Consider the following 15,124-nt stretch of genomic DNA (forward strand, 5'->3'; position numbering starts at 1 on the left):
CCAGCAGAAAAAAAACATTGCATGGATGCACTCCATATTTCACTGGAAGCGGGTTCCTACAAGGCAGCATGTGTCAGGGACATTAAAACATAACAACCAAAGAGTGGATGGACTGACCCCTGAGCCCTGGTCAGTGGACATGGGCGTCTGATTACAGCTCTGAGGAGCACATATACTCTCTGTATGCATGCATGTGAGAACTACAGAGCTATGCTGATGTGTCAGTTGGCTGATATGTCTTTTTTAATACCGTAATAATCAAGTGTATAATCAGGTGAAGATATGCTTTTACTTATTTTTACAGTAACCCTCTGCACAGAATCCTGCTTCAGTTAATCATGCTGTAGCACAGTTTGATATAACGAAAAACAGTATTTGTCAAGTACTTTGAACTATTTTGTCATTTGATGGGGCTTGTTAATCATCCCCTTGCAAGTCAATAAACGTAGACAATATAATGTCCATCCATCCATCAATATTATGTCATGGTGAGATTTTGTAGTTTCAGCACTGTCAGTAGATGCCATAGACCAGAATGCAATGCAGCAGCAAGACATGCACTTTTTTGACAGTGGTAGAAGAAGTACAGGTCATGGATTTCATTTGATGCATTAATGTGAACATCATTTTAATGATACAGCCTGTAAAGATTGGACTAATTTCAGCTACTTCATACACTCCTAGATCTTAATTTCACAACATCTTAACCTATCTTAACCTACAATACATCATCTCAATTGTTGACTATATTTTATATATCTGAATATGCAAACTATAGTAAGTTATTAAATAAATGGTGGAGTTAAAAAACACTGTATTTGCCTATAAGGTGTAGCGGAGTAGAACTAAAAAGCAGCAGAATATGGAAATACTCAGGTCAAAACTCTACTCAAGTTCTGTCTATTTCCCTTTCCCCATGGATAAGTGGCCAGATGTAGACAATCAAATGTAATGGTGAGATTTTTGCAGTTTCACTGCAGTGTAGAGTCAGTTTCTCTGGAAACAGCAGCCTACATAGACCAGAAGGCAATACAGAAATGAGACAATGAGTCTCACATTCTCTTCACTGGGAAAAACATCTTGCTGTTATCACACTTAAGACTACACCCCCACAGCAAGTGCATGCAACAAGTTCTACTCTCTGGTGGTGGTGATAGGGAAATCTGGACAGTGGGAGAGACCACAAACCTTGAAGGAGAGTGGGTACACCAAAAAAAAAACAGATCAAAAGTGGAATCTCAAAGAACAAAAACTGCCATTTAGTACAAGCGGAGACACTCAGTGTGGAAGACTTTTCTTTCTGTCCCCCAAACAGGCTCATCCACAAAGAATGTCGTGCCCTGAACTTTTGTTGCACTCGTCAAGGAAATGACCCTGTGCTGCGTGGAACCGGATTCATCCAGTGTATCTCTTGCCGGCAGTTGTATGGCAGTGATGTTGTAAGCAAGTAATCTGCTTCATGACCCATGCTGTTATAATGAGGTAAATGTTGAGCCATTTCAGTCATCTGTTTTAGAGTCTGATTTATTTAGAATGAGACATGCTGATTATTCAATCTCTACTCAGCCCTCAAATATGTTTATTTGGCATGTAGTGAAATATCAGTTCCATGTAAGAGAGACCCTACGTAAATAATATCAACATGCTGCATTTATCTAGACTGTGTTTTGCAATCAGGGCTGAGCCAACTAAACTTTGAGGACTTCTCATGTGTTACCGAGGTGAGTCCACTACTAACAATATCAGGGTTCTTTTGAAAATATAACCCATTTGTGTTTGAGCCTGTCGAGTTTCAGAGGAATTTCTTAATCCTGTGAAAACCATCTGTAATAGTCCCACACACATTCCTGCTAATACAAACACACAAGTAATGTGACACACTTCCTTTCTCAAAATGGTTGAGAGAGTGAAGAAGGCGATGTTGGCGAAGAACAGGAGAGGAGCTGGAGAAGGAGAAACACACACAGAAGAAGAGGGAGGACAAAGGAAACACAAGGGACATCTTTCCAACCAAAAACAAAGTGCTGCCATTTGGCTGTTGTTTGACCCTTGGTGGCTGGAAACATCCTAACACATCCATTGCAGCAGCATGTGACTCACCAAACAGCTCTACTACATGTGATCAAATCTGATTGCAAAAAATGACTCATGTCATCAGAAAGTAAATCGCTCTTACGAATAGATGGGACAGGACACAAGTAATCACACAGAAGTCCTCTTTCGTGTGATGACTACAGCCCTGCGTGTGCTGCATCTTGCTGCTCCTGCAGGGTGAGGACTCCTTCGAAAGTGTGGTTTATTTTTAGGGAGCTTCACATCCGCTGCCACTGGCTAATAAGCAAGCTGAGCAGAGCTGCCTGAAACCAACCTGAAGTAAATTGAACATTGGTCAAAGCTCAACATGAGGTTGGATGAGAGGTTTGAGGAAGCTTGCAGGGATTGTCTAGAGGCAGTTCACAGCTTTCAAAGAATAAAAGGGAATTCATTTGGTGGAATTTGTTGTGTTGTGTTGTTGTTGTTGTGCAGTTGTACGTGCAGATTTAGCACAGGAGTATGGAGTATTTATGTGCATTTATGTGCATTTATGTGTAAAAGGCTGTCATGGGTGGTAAAATGTTGCAGCTGGGACTTAAAAAAACACTATTTTGAAAGTCTATTATCAGATCAGAAATGCACATTTGCAGTGCCCTAATCAGATAAATTCTCAGAAAAAAATCCATCAGATGTCATGGTTTGCTGAATGATTCATTGCAACGCCAGTTATCTACAGGATCTTATCACAGCAGTACATAGACATTGATCATATGGGAACTAGATAGCAGCAGCTGAAGCCTCAGCTGGGTGCAGCCATCTGCTTTATGCACTCAGATGAAATGATACCAAAAAAAAGGATGGAATATCTTGATAATGCTCTCATTCTTTAGCTTTCACTCCATTAAAAATGTTGACTCACTCCATATGATGGCAGACATCCTGTGGACTCTGTTATGCTACCATTACAGAGCACATTCTGGCATTTAAGAGTTGATTGCCTGCAGACTGTCAATCTGACTCCTATGCAAAAGAGAGACCATGACAGGGGTCATTAAATCTTGGTGATTATTTAGAGAACTAATGGTTGAACATAATGATCCAATGAAATGACTCTGAACTGCAGTTTGAAGGAAGATGCGTGTGGACTGATGGCGACAAGGAAGCAGGAGGAGAGATGAGAGTGACAGTGCACAACAAAGCCTCACCAACAAAGTTCTCTTTAGTAGCAGTTCTGGCTTGTTAAAGCCTCTATCCTCCCACCTCTGCTGTTGAGCTCTTGTACCAATCCTTCTTTCAAAGCCAGTTGTTACAGCACGATAAGACGAAACACTCCCAGTGACAGACCTCCTACATTTCTCTTCAAATTGGGGTGTTAACGGCATAACAATTCGTAGTGCTCAAGTCTAGTAAAGCAAAACCACATGTAAAAGAAGACTAAAATAATTGACATTAGTGGAAATAGGCTTTTTCACTTTCTTGCCAAGCGTTAGATGACATGATTGATACCACTCTCATGTTTGAATGTTAAATATGAAGATATAAGCAGCAACCGTTTTGCTTAGCTTAGCATAAAGACTTGAAACAGCTAGCCTGGTTCTGTCCAAAGGTAACAAATTCAGCTTATCAGCACCATGATCAGCACCTGTAAAGTCACTAATTTCACATGTTATATCTTAATATTACGTGTAAAAAAAAAACTGAGCCAGGTTTCCATCTTTATGCTAAGCTACTATAATCAACTACTAGCTCTTCTTTACTCAGATATGACAGTTGTGTTTAGCTTCTCATCTGACTTGGCAAGAAAGTGAATAAGAGCATTTCCCAAAATATTGAACTGTTCCTTTAAATTTGAAATAATTTGTGATTCTAATCCAATACACGTCTCTTTGTAAAATTCAGCAAATATCTCCTGATGGTCCGCTAGCTGTACGTTCTGTGTGTGCGCTGAAAAGAAATCTGTTATTTGTGCCCAGCCCTGGCTCTGTAAATGGAAAACAAACTAAGTGGCTCGGACCAAGCCACATAACACTATTCCAGCCTTGACTTGTGTGTAAGGTAACCTTAAGTTATCTGCCCTGTGAGATTTAGCTTAGGCCTACTCTGTAGTTCGCCAAGATATGCTGTTGTGGTGTTAGTAGCAGGAGTGTTGTGAGTGTCGCTGTCTGAAGCAGGTATTCTGGCTCTGGGATCGTCTTGTCCTCTCTGCATGTTTGCATCGCAGCAGCAACTTTAGCCACAGTTTGCTAACCCACAACTCAGCTAATGTTAGCCATACCTGCTGTGTTCACTCAATATCATACTATTTGTCATGGTACTGGATTTCTCCGGAATCGCATACCCCACTTTTACTTTGCATATTTTGGTTACATTGCGTTGAAATACAGCCTGGAAACTGCACTAGTCAAAATGTGATAATATCTTGCAGTGATGTGTTGTGCAGTAGGCTCATAAATGCTGCTAATTTTAACGCAACCATTGAATGCAGTCTGATACGACAAACATTTTTGAAAAGCCCAGTGTCTGAGAAACTCATTCAAGGCATACTAAATTCTAAAATGTGTCTTTTTTTCTGGAGCTGTGTGAATACTGCCTTCGAGCAGATTTTCCCTTTAATGTCTTTTCTCAGTTTGACATCCTAATGTCCCACAGTGTGTCTCCATGGTGTTTTACAGCCTCCCTGATGTGCAGCAACAGGCCTGTTTATCCTTCATTAATCTCTCTCCTCTGCTTTTACCCCCCCACTTAATGGTGACGTTTATCCTATTAATGTGTTGTTGGCTGGAAAAATCCCCCAATAACATAATCTAGAGTTAAGGTTACTAATGGTGGTGTCTCCACTGTGTGTGTGTGTGTGTGTGTGTGTGTGTGTGTGTGCAGAGTTGATGCTGTACTGGTTGCTATGGACCCCAGACTGTAGTTTTACAGTAAAACTATGCTGCCCTCTCCTGTTCACATGCAAAACTGGAGAGTGATTATATTTGCAGTATTACATGTGCAAGGAAGTATTCAGATCTTCACTTAAGTAAAAGTAGCATACCACAGTGTGCAATTATTCCATTAAAAGTAAAAGTCCTGTGTTCAAAAATGTACCCACGTAAAAGTACAAGCAAAATATTCATACGGCTCTTATGAGAGATTATACAATTGGATTGTTAAAACTCATATAAAATATTTAAAGATTAGCACCACCTCAAACAACTACAACAGTAAATTTACATGCATGTGTGACAATATGATAGTGTAACTGTCACACTCAATTAATAACATTTAATAATAATAATAATAATAATAAGCTTTATTTATATAGCACTTATAAAACAAGTACAAAGTGCTTCACAACAAATCACACATAAAATACAAAAACAAATAACCACGTGGGTAAAAGATACAGGGGGATAAAATACAGAATATAAGAACAAGGATCACAATAAAGTATAACAAATATGTTCAGTAGGAGGTAAGAAAGATAAGACAAGCAAACAAAGTGATAAGAACGGTAGTGCAGGAATAGTAAAACGAGTGGCAGCTCAGATAAAATCTGGATATGCTTACCGGTAAAAGTCAGTTTTTAGAAGAGATTTGAAAGAGGAAGCCGACCCTGCCAGCCTAATTTCCTCAGGCAAGTCATTCCAGAGCCTGGGGGCCCTGACAGCAAACGCTCGGTCACCTTTTGTTCTTAGTCTGGCTCCAGGAACAGACAGGAGGACCTTGCCAGAAGATCTTAGGCCACGGGAGGGCTCATACGGAGTTAAAATGTCTAAAATATAATCAGGAGCCAAGCCGTGAATAGCCTTAAAAGTAATGAGTAAAATCTTAAAATCAATCCTAAAACAAACAGGGAGCCAGTGCAATGATGCTAAAACGGGTGATATGATCATATTTTCTTGTCCTAGTTAGGAGCCGAGCAGCTGAGTTCTGTACGGTCTGTAATCTATTTAGGGTTTTCTGATTAAGGCAAGTGAAGAGGCTGTTGCAATAATCAATGCGTGAGGAGATAAAAGCATGTATAACAGTTTCTGCATCTGTAACATTTAAAATAGGCCTTATTTTTGTGATATTTCTAAGGTGGTAAAAGCTGGACTGGACCAGTTTAGAAACATGATGCTCAAAGCATAACTTATTATCAAATAGCACGCCAAGATTTCTTGCAACAGGCTTCACGTGTTGTAGCAGGTAGCCAGAAGAGAGCAGACATGTTGGGGACCTATAACCAGGATTTCTGTTTTATTGGAGTTAAGTTGTAGGAAATTATTCGACATCCAATGTTTTATGTCGTTAAGACAGTCCTGTAATGAACTCAGCATACTAAGGTCGGTGGGCTGTACAGGTAGGTATAACTGTGTATCATCCGCATAACAATGGAAGGAGATACCATGTCTGCGTATGATATCGCCCAGAGGGAGCATATATATAGAAAACAAAATAGGTCCAAGGATTGACCCCTGAGGCACACCGTAGTTGGTGCTAGAGAAAGAAGATTTAAAATTATTTATTGAGACACAAAACTTCCTGTTGTATGTAAGTATGAGGCAAACCAGTTCAGAGCAGTACCAGATACCCCCACCCAGTGCCTCAGTCTGTTTAACAGGACGCCATGATCAATGGTGTCAAAGGCCGCACTTAAATCCAGCAGAACCAGTATTGAACATTTGCCCGCATCAGCGTTCATTAGGAGATCATTAGTAACTTTCAAGAGTGCTGTCTCAGTACTGTGATGTTTACGTAAGCCAGACTGGAACTTTTCAAAGATACAATTATTTTCCATTACAGCAAGGAGCTGCTTAGAAACTATCTTTTCAAGGGTTTTTGAAAGAAGAGGCAGTTTAGAGATTGGGAGGTAGTTATCAAGGATGTTGGGGTCAAGGCTAGTTTTCTTTAAAACAGGTTGTACACATGCCGTCTTGACGTAGACCGGGACACAGCCAGTAGATAATAAGCTGTTAAAAATTAAAAGCAGGTGTGGGCTAATATAATCCAAAACTTCTATTAAAAACTTTGCAGGAATCAGATCAAGAGAGCTAGAGGAAGGTTTCATCTTCAACATAATTTCCATAAGTTCTGCCATGGAAATAGAAGAAAAGAAACTCCAAGGATCCTGGGTAGGGTGCATAACATCTAAAAAGGCAGGGTTTGGGCTAATACTGGCTCTTAATAATTCCACCTTACTGACAAAGTGTGTTAAAAATATCTCACAATCTGCATCACAATCAGCAGAGGCACAGGGAGAGGCAGGGTTCACCAACAGATCGAGAGTCTTAAAAAGAAAACTAGGATTGTGCTGGTGGACAGCAATAAGATTTGAGAAATGGTGAGCTCTTGCATCTTTTACCAACCTATTGTACGAAGATAGTAACTCTTTCATGGCCGTGAAATGGACCTGGAGATGTTTTTCTGCATTCCTGCATTTGCAGCTTCTGATATCTGCATTTACCAGGGTTGCTTTGCAGATTTTAAGTGTTGTTTGTTTTTCAGAGGGGCTATGAGATCAAGGGTTAAGGAACAGAGGGAATTAAAATAGTTGACAATATCATTAGTGGAGGAGATATCAGGGGGCATATTGCTAAATGAACTGAAGAGGGCACCAAATTTAGAGGTGCTCTGCTCATTTAAACTTAATACTTTAAACACATTTTCCTGGTTATACTTTTCATTAACACTAACACAGGACTTTTACTTGTAACAGAGCATTTTTACAGTGTGGTATTAGTATAATTAAGTAATGCATCTGATACTTCATTGACCACTGCTTTTACCTTTTATACTCAAATTTCGCCTGTGAGCATTTATAAATGTAAAATATGAATGGTCTTTAAGTATTCTTACATTGTTATATTGCAATTATGATCTGAATATTTCTTCTCTCATGACCCAGCTCTTAGACCTCGACAAAAGGAGGGAAATACACATACTTGTACTGGGAAGAACAAACAATCATATTTTTTTTTACAGAAATTGCAACGTATTCAGTATTCAGTCTATGGTTGTGTGGTACGCAACTTGTTGCCTGACACATCCTGACCACAAAATAAAAATGACTGACCAGTAGATGGCAGGTTTGACAATCCTGCTCTGACCGGATGTGACTTAACGGAGCTGAAACTGAGGGCGTTTTTCCCCTGTCTTGACTCCAGTTTTTTTTTTATCCTGGGTGTTGCCTGCTTGGATTACAACTTTGGTGTTTCACTGGGTGTTGCCGAGAAGCAGAGACAAGCCGGATCATTTCTGTAACGAGAACATTTTCCACTTTTTGGCCCTCTCACTTTGTTTACGTTGTGCTTTTCAGGCGACACGGGTTTATTTTAGCCGCTGTTAGCAAGCTAAGCTAACTGAGACCGAGCTGCTGCAACGTTGGCTGGGTGCTAGCGAGACAGCCGTCCGATGCAGGCCATTAAGTGTGTGGTGGTGGGGGACGGGTGAGTTGAACAAGATATTTATCCTTACTTTAACCTCTATAAAGTCTCAGTTTGACTCGCATGATCGCGGTTGTAAGCGAACATAGTTGTTGTCGTTGACCCAGTTAGCAACAGTTGGCTAGCCGCTAACGAGCCTCAGATAACACGCCAACACGAGCGACAGCTGTTGTTGTGCCTGCTCTCCAGTCCAGCTGGGTCAGACAGATTTATCTTCATGCTCCGGTTAGGTGTGACGGGATAAGTCACAATATGTCATTTAATAGACATGACGCAGGCTGCCATGTCGACGGCTAAGCCAGCTAAGTTAACTTACTTGATAGCGCGTCCTACATACAAGTTTTATAACTTAGAAGATTGTTCGCTTAAATTTGTTGCGTAACGTTACACTTTGTATAGTTTTCATTAACCATTCAGCCAGTTAAAGCCTTAGACAACAACTTAATTTAATCTTTATGGTATAGTATATCAGCAATACATTGCCCACGAACACAATTTAACGTTAACTAGCTGATGTCTGATCAGTATACAGTGGTATTACTCAGTAGCATTTTTAATTGATGCATTTCTTTAAAACATATTTTATATTTACGACTTGAAAATTTACTTGATAATAAACAAACTCTACAAACATTAGCCCTCGCTAGGCATTGCCGATGCAATGCAACCCCCCCCCCAGGCTTTTAACAAAGCAGAGCATTACCTGCATACAACAATACAGATCTAAATGGAAATGTCTTCATTTAAGACATTAACTACTCAAAACCTAATTTAAACATCTTAATAGAGAATGATGTTTATATCTGATAGGACAACAACATTTTCTTAAGCAAGCTTGTCATCATTTTTAGGTCATAGTGTTGACCTCACAGCAGTTCACAGCATTACTCGAAGAGATTTTAGTGTCTGCAGGCAGATATTGGTACCATTTAGGATTTATACCTGATTTGAAGACTGTAACCCATTTTTCAGCTCATCTATGGACACTGTCACAAATTTATATTGTAATGTAAAGTCACCCCCTACAATGTGTTGCTGTTTGTATCATCTCACGGTGATAATGGCATTCTAGGACAGCAGTACATTTTAAAGTAGTAGGTCAGTCTAGTGACTGCTGGTGTAGGATGTTGTTCTCTCAAACACAATAACAGAATCACCTATACAATATGCAAACCAGAAATAGGGCTGGGCCATAAAACAGTAATGATCATTTTCAAGGTATAATTTTTCTCAATAACAATAAAATAAATATTCAATAAATGTTTGATTTAATTCATTTAAATCATAAACTAATTAGCACTTCATTTTTTCTATTAAGATATTTATTTTTTAGAGGAAAAGGAACTGAAAAGAGATTTTACTTCATTTTTCTCATGCATAAAAGAAATTTATCATAATTGTTTTGAATGTTCTACCACCATTAACCATCCGGTTTCTTCAACTTTCACTCAGGAGCAAAAATCAGCCTGTCAACTAGTAAAATTTTCAAGGAGAAAAAAAAAACACAAAAGCAAATCTTGATTCCATTAATGACAGCTATTAACTTGTTGCCTTATTGTCACTGAAGAATATACTGTAATTATCGAACAGTTCTCATTGTTGTATTTTCTCTGTCAATCTTCCCTCCTCTCCTTCCTAATCCTAGGGCTGTGGGTAAAACATGCCTGCTCATCAGCTACACTACCAATGCCTTCCCTGGAGAGTACATCCCCACAGTGTAAGTGACACACCTCTCATTTACAGCTGTGCCCACCAGTGCACCTGGGAAGACTACAATCATATGTTGATAGGCAGATTTTTTGATAAATGTGTTGACGTCTATGCACAGCTTTGTCTCTTCACTCTATTGTACATTACCATGTTTACATTGTACACCTCCCTCCCTGCAGCTTTGACAACTACTCTGCCAATGTGATGGTTGACGGGAAACCAGTGAACCTGGGCCTGTGGGATACAGCAGGACAGGAGGACTACGACAGGCTCAGGCCTCTGTCCTACCCACAGACAGTATGTAGATATCTTTGCATTCATACACAGAAGTAACATCTGCTTGTCTCAGACCACTGCCTTACACTGACCACTACCAGCCAGACAATGTTAGCGTGGACACTGTTTTCACTTTGCCAGGATTGATTTGAGTTATTCACTGGCCCATAATGCTTAAGACAGTCTTTGCACTCTGCAGAGTAGAGCCTTGTATCCACAGTACCTATACACTGTCTGGAGGACGGCTGGAGTGAAAGTGAAAGGGCGCTCTTGTTTGCACTCTTTGTCCTTACAACAAACTGGCCTCTGTGCCAAAGACTCACAGGGAGCTGGAAGTTAGTGAGTTTGAGTTTAACGTACAGTCCAGATTAGTCTATTAAGTCAATATTGTATGCTATATTTTTAGCTTTAGCATCACACTGTTGATTAATTGTAATGTTAGGTTGTGATTATTGTTGTTCCAGTTGTAACAGAAACGTCTCCACAGTGCTGATTTAAGTACTTAGTGTTATATTGATGTTTGTCATTTTCCCTCCTCAGGATGTGTTCCTGATTTGCTTTTCACTAGTCAGTCCAGCCTCCTTTGAAAACGTCCGTGCCAAGGTGAGAACAACCTGCTCTTTATCTCTGCAGTATGTTAACCTCTGCCAGTAATGATGCCAGGTTTAACTGTTATTTCATTAAATTTCATGGTCCGATCTGCTTGGATGAAGGACTAATTTAGAAGTTTTTGACAGTCGGGATTTCAGCCATTAGACTATGACCAATTCTGTCACAACTCTAAAACTAACAGAGACAGAAACTAAACTCAACTCCTAACTTTATTTTTAGTTCTAGTCATAATCTCTTTTCTCCAAATTGCTAAATTTTATTTAAAGAATACACAAGACATCCAAAATGGAGGATCATTTGCAGGCAAAAACTAACTGTTAATGTTGGTCACCTGCAAATACACCATGGCCATTTGTTTACAAAAGGTTGTTTAATCATTTTAAAGCAAGCTTTAGATGGTATGTATTATTTAGGGTTCACTTGGTAAAGTGGCAGGAATAAATGTCATATGTTGTAACAGAAGGACTGAGAATTGTCACATTGTGTTGAATTTGGATAAGAACCAGGAAATTCTTTTAGCTACCCACTCATATTCCACACCATCTACCATACTGTCCATCCACATCTCGCAAACTCTGACTCTGTCCTCTTCTCCCTCAGTGGTACCCTGAGGTGAGACACCACTGCCCCAACACCCCCATCATCCTGGTGGGCACCAAGCTGGACCTGAGAGATGACAAGGACACCATCGAAAAACTCAAGGAGAAGAAACTCTCCCCCATAATCTACCCTCAGGGCCTGGCCATGGCTAAAGAAATAAGTCAGTTGCAACACTACACATATACAGATAAAATGTTTAAAAATAAATTTATAAGAAGGCACCGTTTCGGTACTAGACCTTCATCAGGCATCAGTAAATGAAGGTCTAGTAGTGAAACATTGCCAGCTTATAATTTTTCTTTGCTAATTGTGAATTGTTATGCCATTTCCTTTTTCCTCTCCTCTTCCCGCCAGGTTCAGTGAAGTATCTGGAATGCTCCGCTTTGACCCAGCGCGGCCTTAAGACGGTGTTTGACGAAGCCATCAGGGCGGTCCTGTGCCCCCCACCCATCAAGAAGAGGAAGAGGAAGTGCAGAGTATTGTAATGGAGAACCACAGGGAGTAGAAAATACAATTGCAGTCAGAACTCAGCTACTCAGAAGGAAGACGATTATTGCTGGGTTCCCCAAATATCTATTCACCCCGTGTCCTTGCTTACATAGAAGCTCTGGTAGACCAGACTTCCATATGAAAGAGCTTCACAGATTTAAGCAGCGCTGAAGGTTTTCTGTCAGATGTGGTTTACATCTGTTTAGTCCTTTCAAACTGACAGGAATGAAGTGACTTTGCTAAGGCCTTTGGGGAATGTGAGGGTGGGGGATTTGATTTGGGATATGGGGTTGATTAAGGAGAAAGATGGAGGATTTTACAAACAAAAAAAAGTAATTTTTCTCAGACATGTGAAGAAACACTACTTGAATGTGATTTTATCATGAAGTTATTGTCAATGTAACTCTATAAGAGAAGGAGGTCCTGCACTGCACTCTTTTCCCTACACACTAAGAGATTCCTGCTGCCTTGATGACATTTTATTTTAAGAAAAAAAAAAAAAAGTTTTTTTTAGAAGCTTTAATTTCTCCATGTTTCACTGTCAGTCTCTTGTCAGCTGTGGTTGATGAATCGTTTTGTTTACATGTGTCATCTGACTAGACTGAGGTGTTGCCAAAATTCAGGTCATCACTTTGTAGTCAATCCATGAACACTAAAATTCCTTTTAATTTTGTTTTAAACTGTACAAGATACCATCATAGAGTCCTGTAGAAACACTTTAACATTTTTTAACCTTCTTTTCCCATGTTTTGTCTATGTGATTAATTGGGACAATTTTTTTTTAATTGGTCCAGTATTGAGCAAGCATGCTGCAGCTGGCAGCAGTGAAGCAGGGCTGCAACATACTCTTGTGGGCAATTGCACCCTGGCAATGTACGTCCATTAGTGCTTTTTTTTGCCTCTGACAGTCAGATTGTTATTCAGAGTCGGGCAACATCCCTACAAAGCTAGCCTTTTTAAAAAGAGTAAAGAGTCCTTTTTGTTTCACCAGAAACAGTTGCTGTATTGCTCTCATCAAAGTCATCAGACTCCCTACCGCTGCCTCGATCAGTTAGTTTGGGTTATTGTCTGACTTTGGTGTTTTTAACAACACCAGTACCACAAACAAACTAAATAACCAATGCAGCGGTAGAACAGCAACTGCTGTGTTCTGCAAGGTAAAACTGCTGTTTTTATCAATGGAGCCTGGTAGCTTTAACGAGGGCGATATAGCAAAAGGATCTTACTCTTTAAAAAAGGATCTCTGTCAGGACCCTTTATCCTTTTCCACAGTATTGTCACACACGTAATAACAATCTGAGCCTGTCAATGACAAAAATGTGGCCTATTAGTCACACAGACACAAATAAGGGGGGAAGAAAATGTTGATGCATACTAAAGTTACCCTGTCACTGACTTATAACCATTGTTGTATCAGCTGCTAAGATAAGTAATAATTACTCTCTACAATTAACGCTTTTCAGATGAATCCATTGCTCTCTTCTCACTATGCGCTGAGTAAACACAGTATTTTATGACTGTCAGGCATGTGAAGGTGCAGTGTAGCCACTGTTGTGCTGGATTATTTGCAAACTACCTGTAAAGGTTTTCATCATTTAAAGTCCTCACTAAAGTCTTGCTCAGAAAGTGCTTTGGATATTCAGGCTTTTTTCTCAGCATATGATGTTCATATTGCTATCATGATGGTATGTAACCATGTCATTTTGACTCCATCTATTAGTGTTTTATGACGTCTATGAGCCAGTGTATTAATGTGTGATGTACAGTGTGAGCAGTATTCACCAAGTACATTTTATTTTGAAATGAGCAGTGATCAATTGCATGGGTGTTCTGGGGAGCCATTGTAAATCTGGACTCATTTTTGATCAGTGTTTCCATGGTGCGATGGAAGTGCACACTTGCATTTACTTTCGTGCTAAATGTGGTTTCATTTTCACACCATAATATGCAATTTTTTTTTAAAGCAAATAAATTCATTTAAAATGCTCTCTTGTATTTTATATCTTCTGTCCAACCACAATAGTTCGGGGGAAAAATCAGTAATCAGTAAATCAGTAAGATGGAACTAAAGATTTATTTTACCCCTCATTTGTTTAGTCTATAAAATGTGAAATATGTCCATCACAATTTCCCAGAGCCCAATGACATGTCTCCAAGGTGATAGTTTTCATCTGACCCACCAGTGTAAAACAATGAAAATTGATTCACAATCATAAAAAACACATGAAGCAAATTTGCACATTTAAGAAGCTGAAACCAGCGAATGCCAATTGCCTATGAGGGAAGGTTTATCAGGTTATACAGCATGTGTGTATATATATATACATATATATACACACTGCCGTTCAAAAGTTTGGGGTCACCCAAACAATTTTGTGTTTTCCTGAAAAGTCACACTTATTCACCACCATACGTTGTGAAATGAATAGAAAATGGAGTCAAGACATTGACAAGGTTAGAAATAATGATTTGTATTTGAAATAAGATCTTTTTTACATCAAACTTTGCTTTCGTCAAAGAATCCTCCGTTTGCAGCAATTACAGCATTGCAGACCTTTGGCATTCTAGCTGTTAATTTGTTGAGGTAATCTGGAGAAATTGCACCCCACGCTTCCAGAAGCAGCTCCCACAAGTTGGATTGGTTGGATGGGCACTTCTTGCGTACCATATGGTCAAGCTGCTCCCACAACAGCTCAATGGGGTTCAGATCTGGTGACTGCGCTGGCCACTCCATTACCGATAGAATACCAGCTGCCTGCTTCTGCTCTAAATAGTTCTTGCACAATTTGGAGGTGTGTTTAGGGTCATTGTCCTGTTGTAGGATGAAATTGGCTCCAATCAAGCGCTGTCCACTGGGTATGGCATGGCGTTGCAAAATGGAGTGATAGCCTTCCTTATTCAGAATCCCTTTTACCCTGTACAAATCTCCCACCTTACCAGCACCAAAGCAACCCCAGACCATCATATTACCTCCACCATGCTTAACAGATGGC

General features: G+C 39.7%; 1 protein-coding gene across 1 annotated transcript; it reads left to right on the forward strand.

The window, feature by feature from the left end:
* Nucleotides 1-8,148: 8,148 nt before the first annotated feature.
* On the forward strand, nt 8,149-14,117 carry LOC123982701 (ras-related C3 botulinum toxin substrate 1). The gene is made up of 6 exons (XM_046068461.1): nt 8,149-8,447; nt 10,090-10,161; nt 10,334-10,451; nt 10,971-11,033; nt 11,643-11,802; nt 11,997-14,117. Exons 1-6 carry the CDS (start codon nt 8,413-8,415, stop codon nt 12,125-12,127), a joined length of 579 nt encoding a protein of 192 aa, XP_045924417.1. The 5' UTR covers nt 8,149-8,412; the 3' UTR covers nt 12,128-14,117.
* Nucleotides 14,118-15,124: the final 1,007 nt, after the last annotated feature.

This window comes from Micropterus dolomieu, linkage group LG14 (genome assembly GCF_021292245.1).
Source record: "Micropterus dolomieu isolate WLL.071019.BEF.003 ecotype Adirondacks linkage group LG14, ASM2129224v1, whole genome shotgun sequence".
Classification (NCBI taxonomy): Eukaryota; Metazoa; Chordata; class Actinopteri; order Centrarchiformes; family Centrarchidae; genus Micropterus; species Micropterus dolomieu.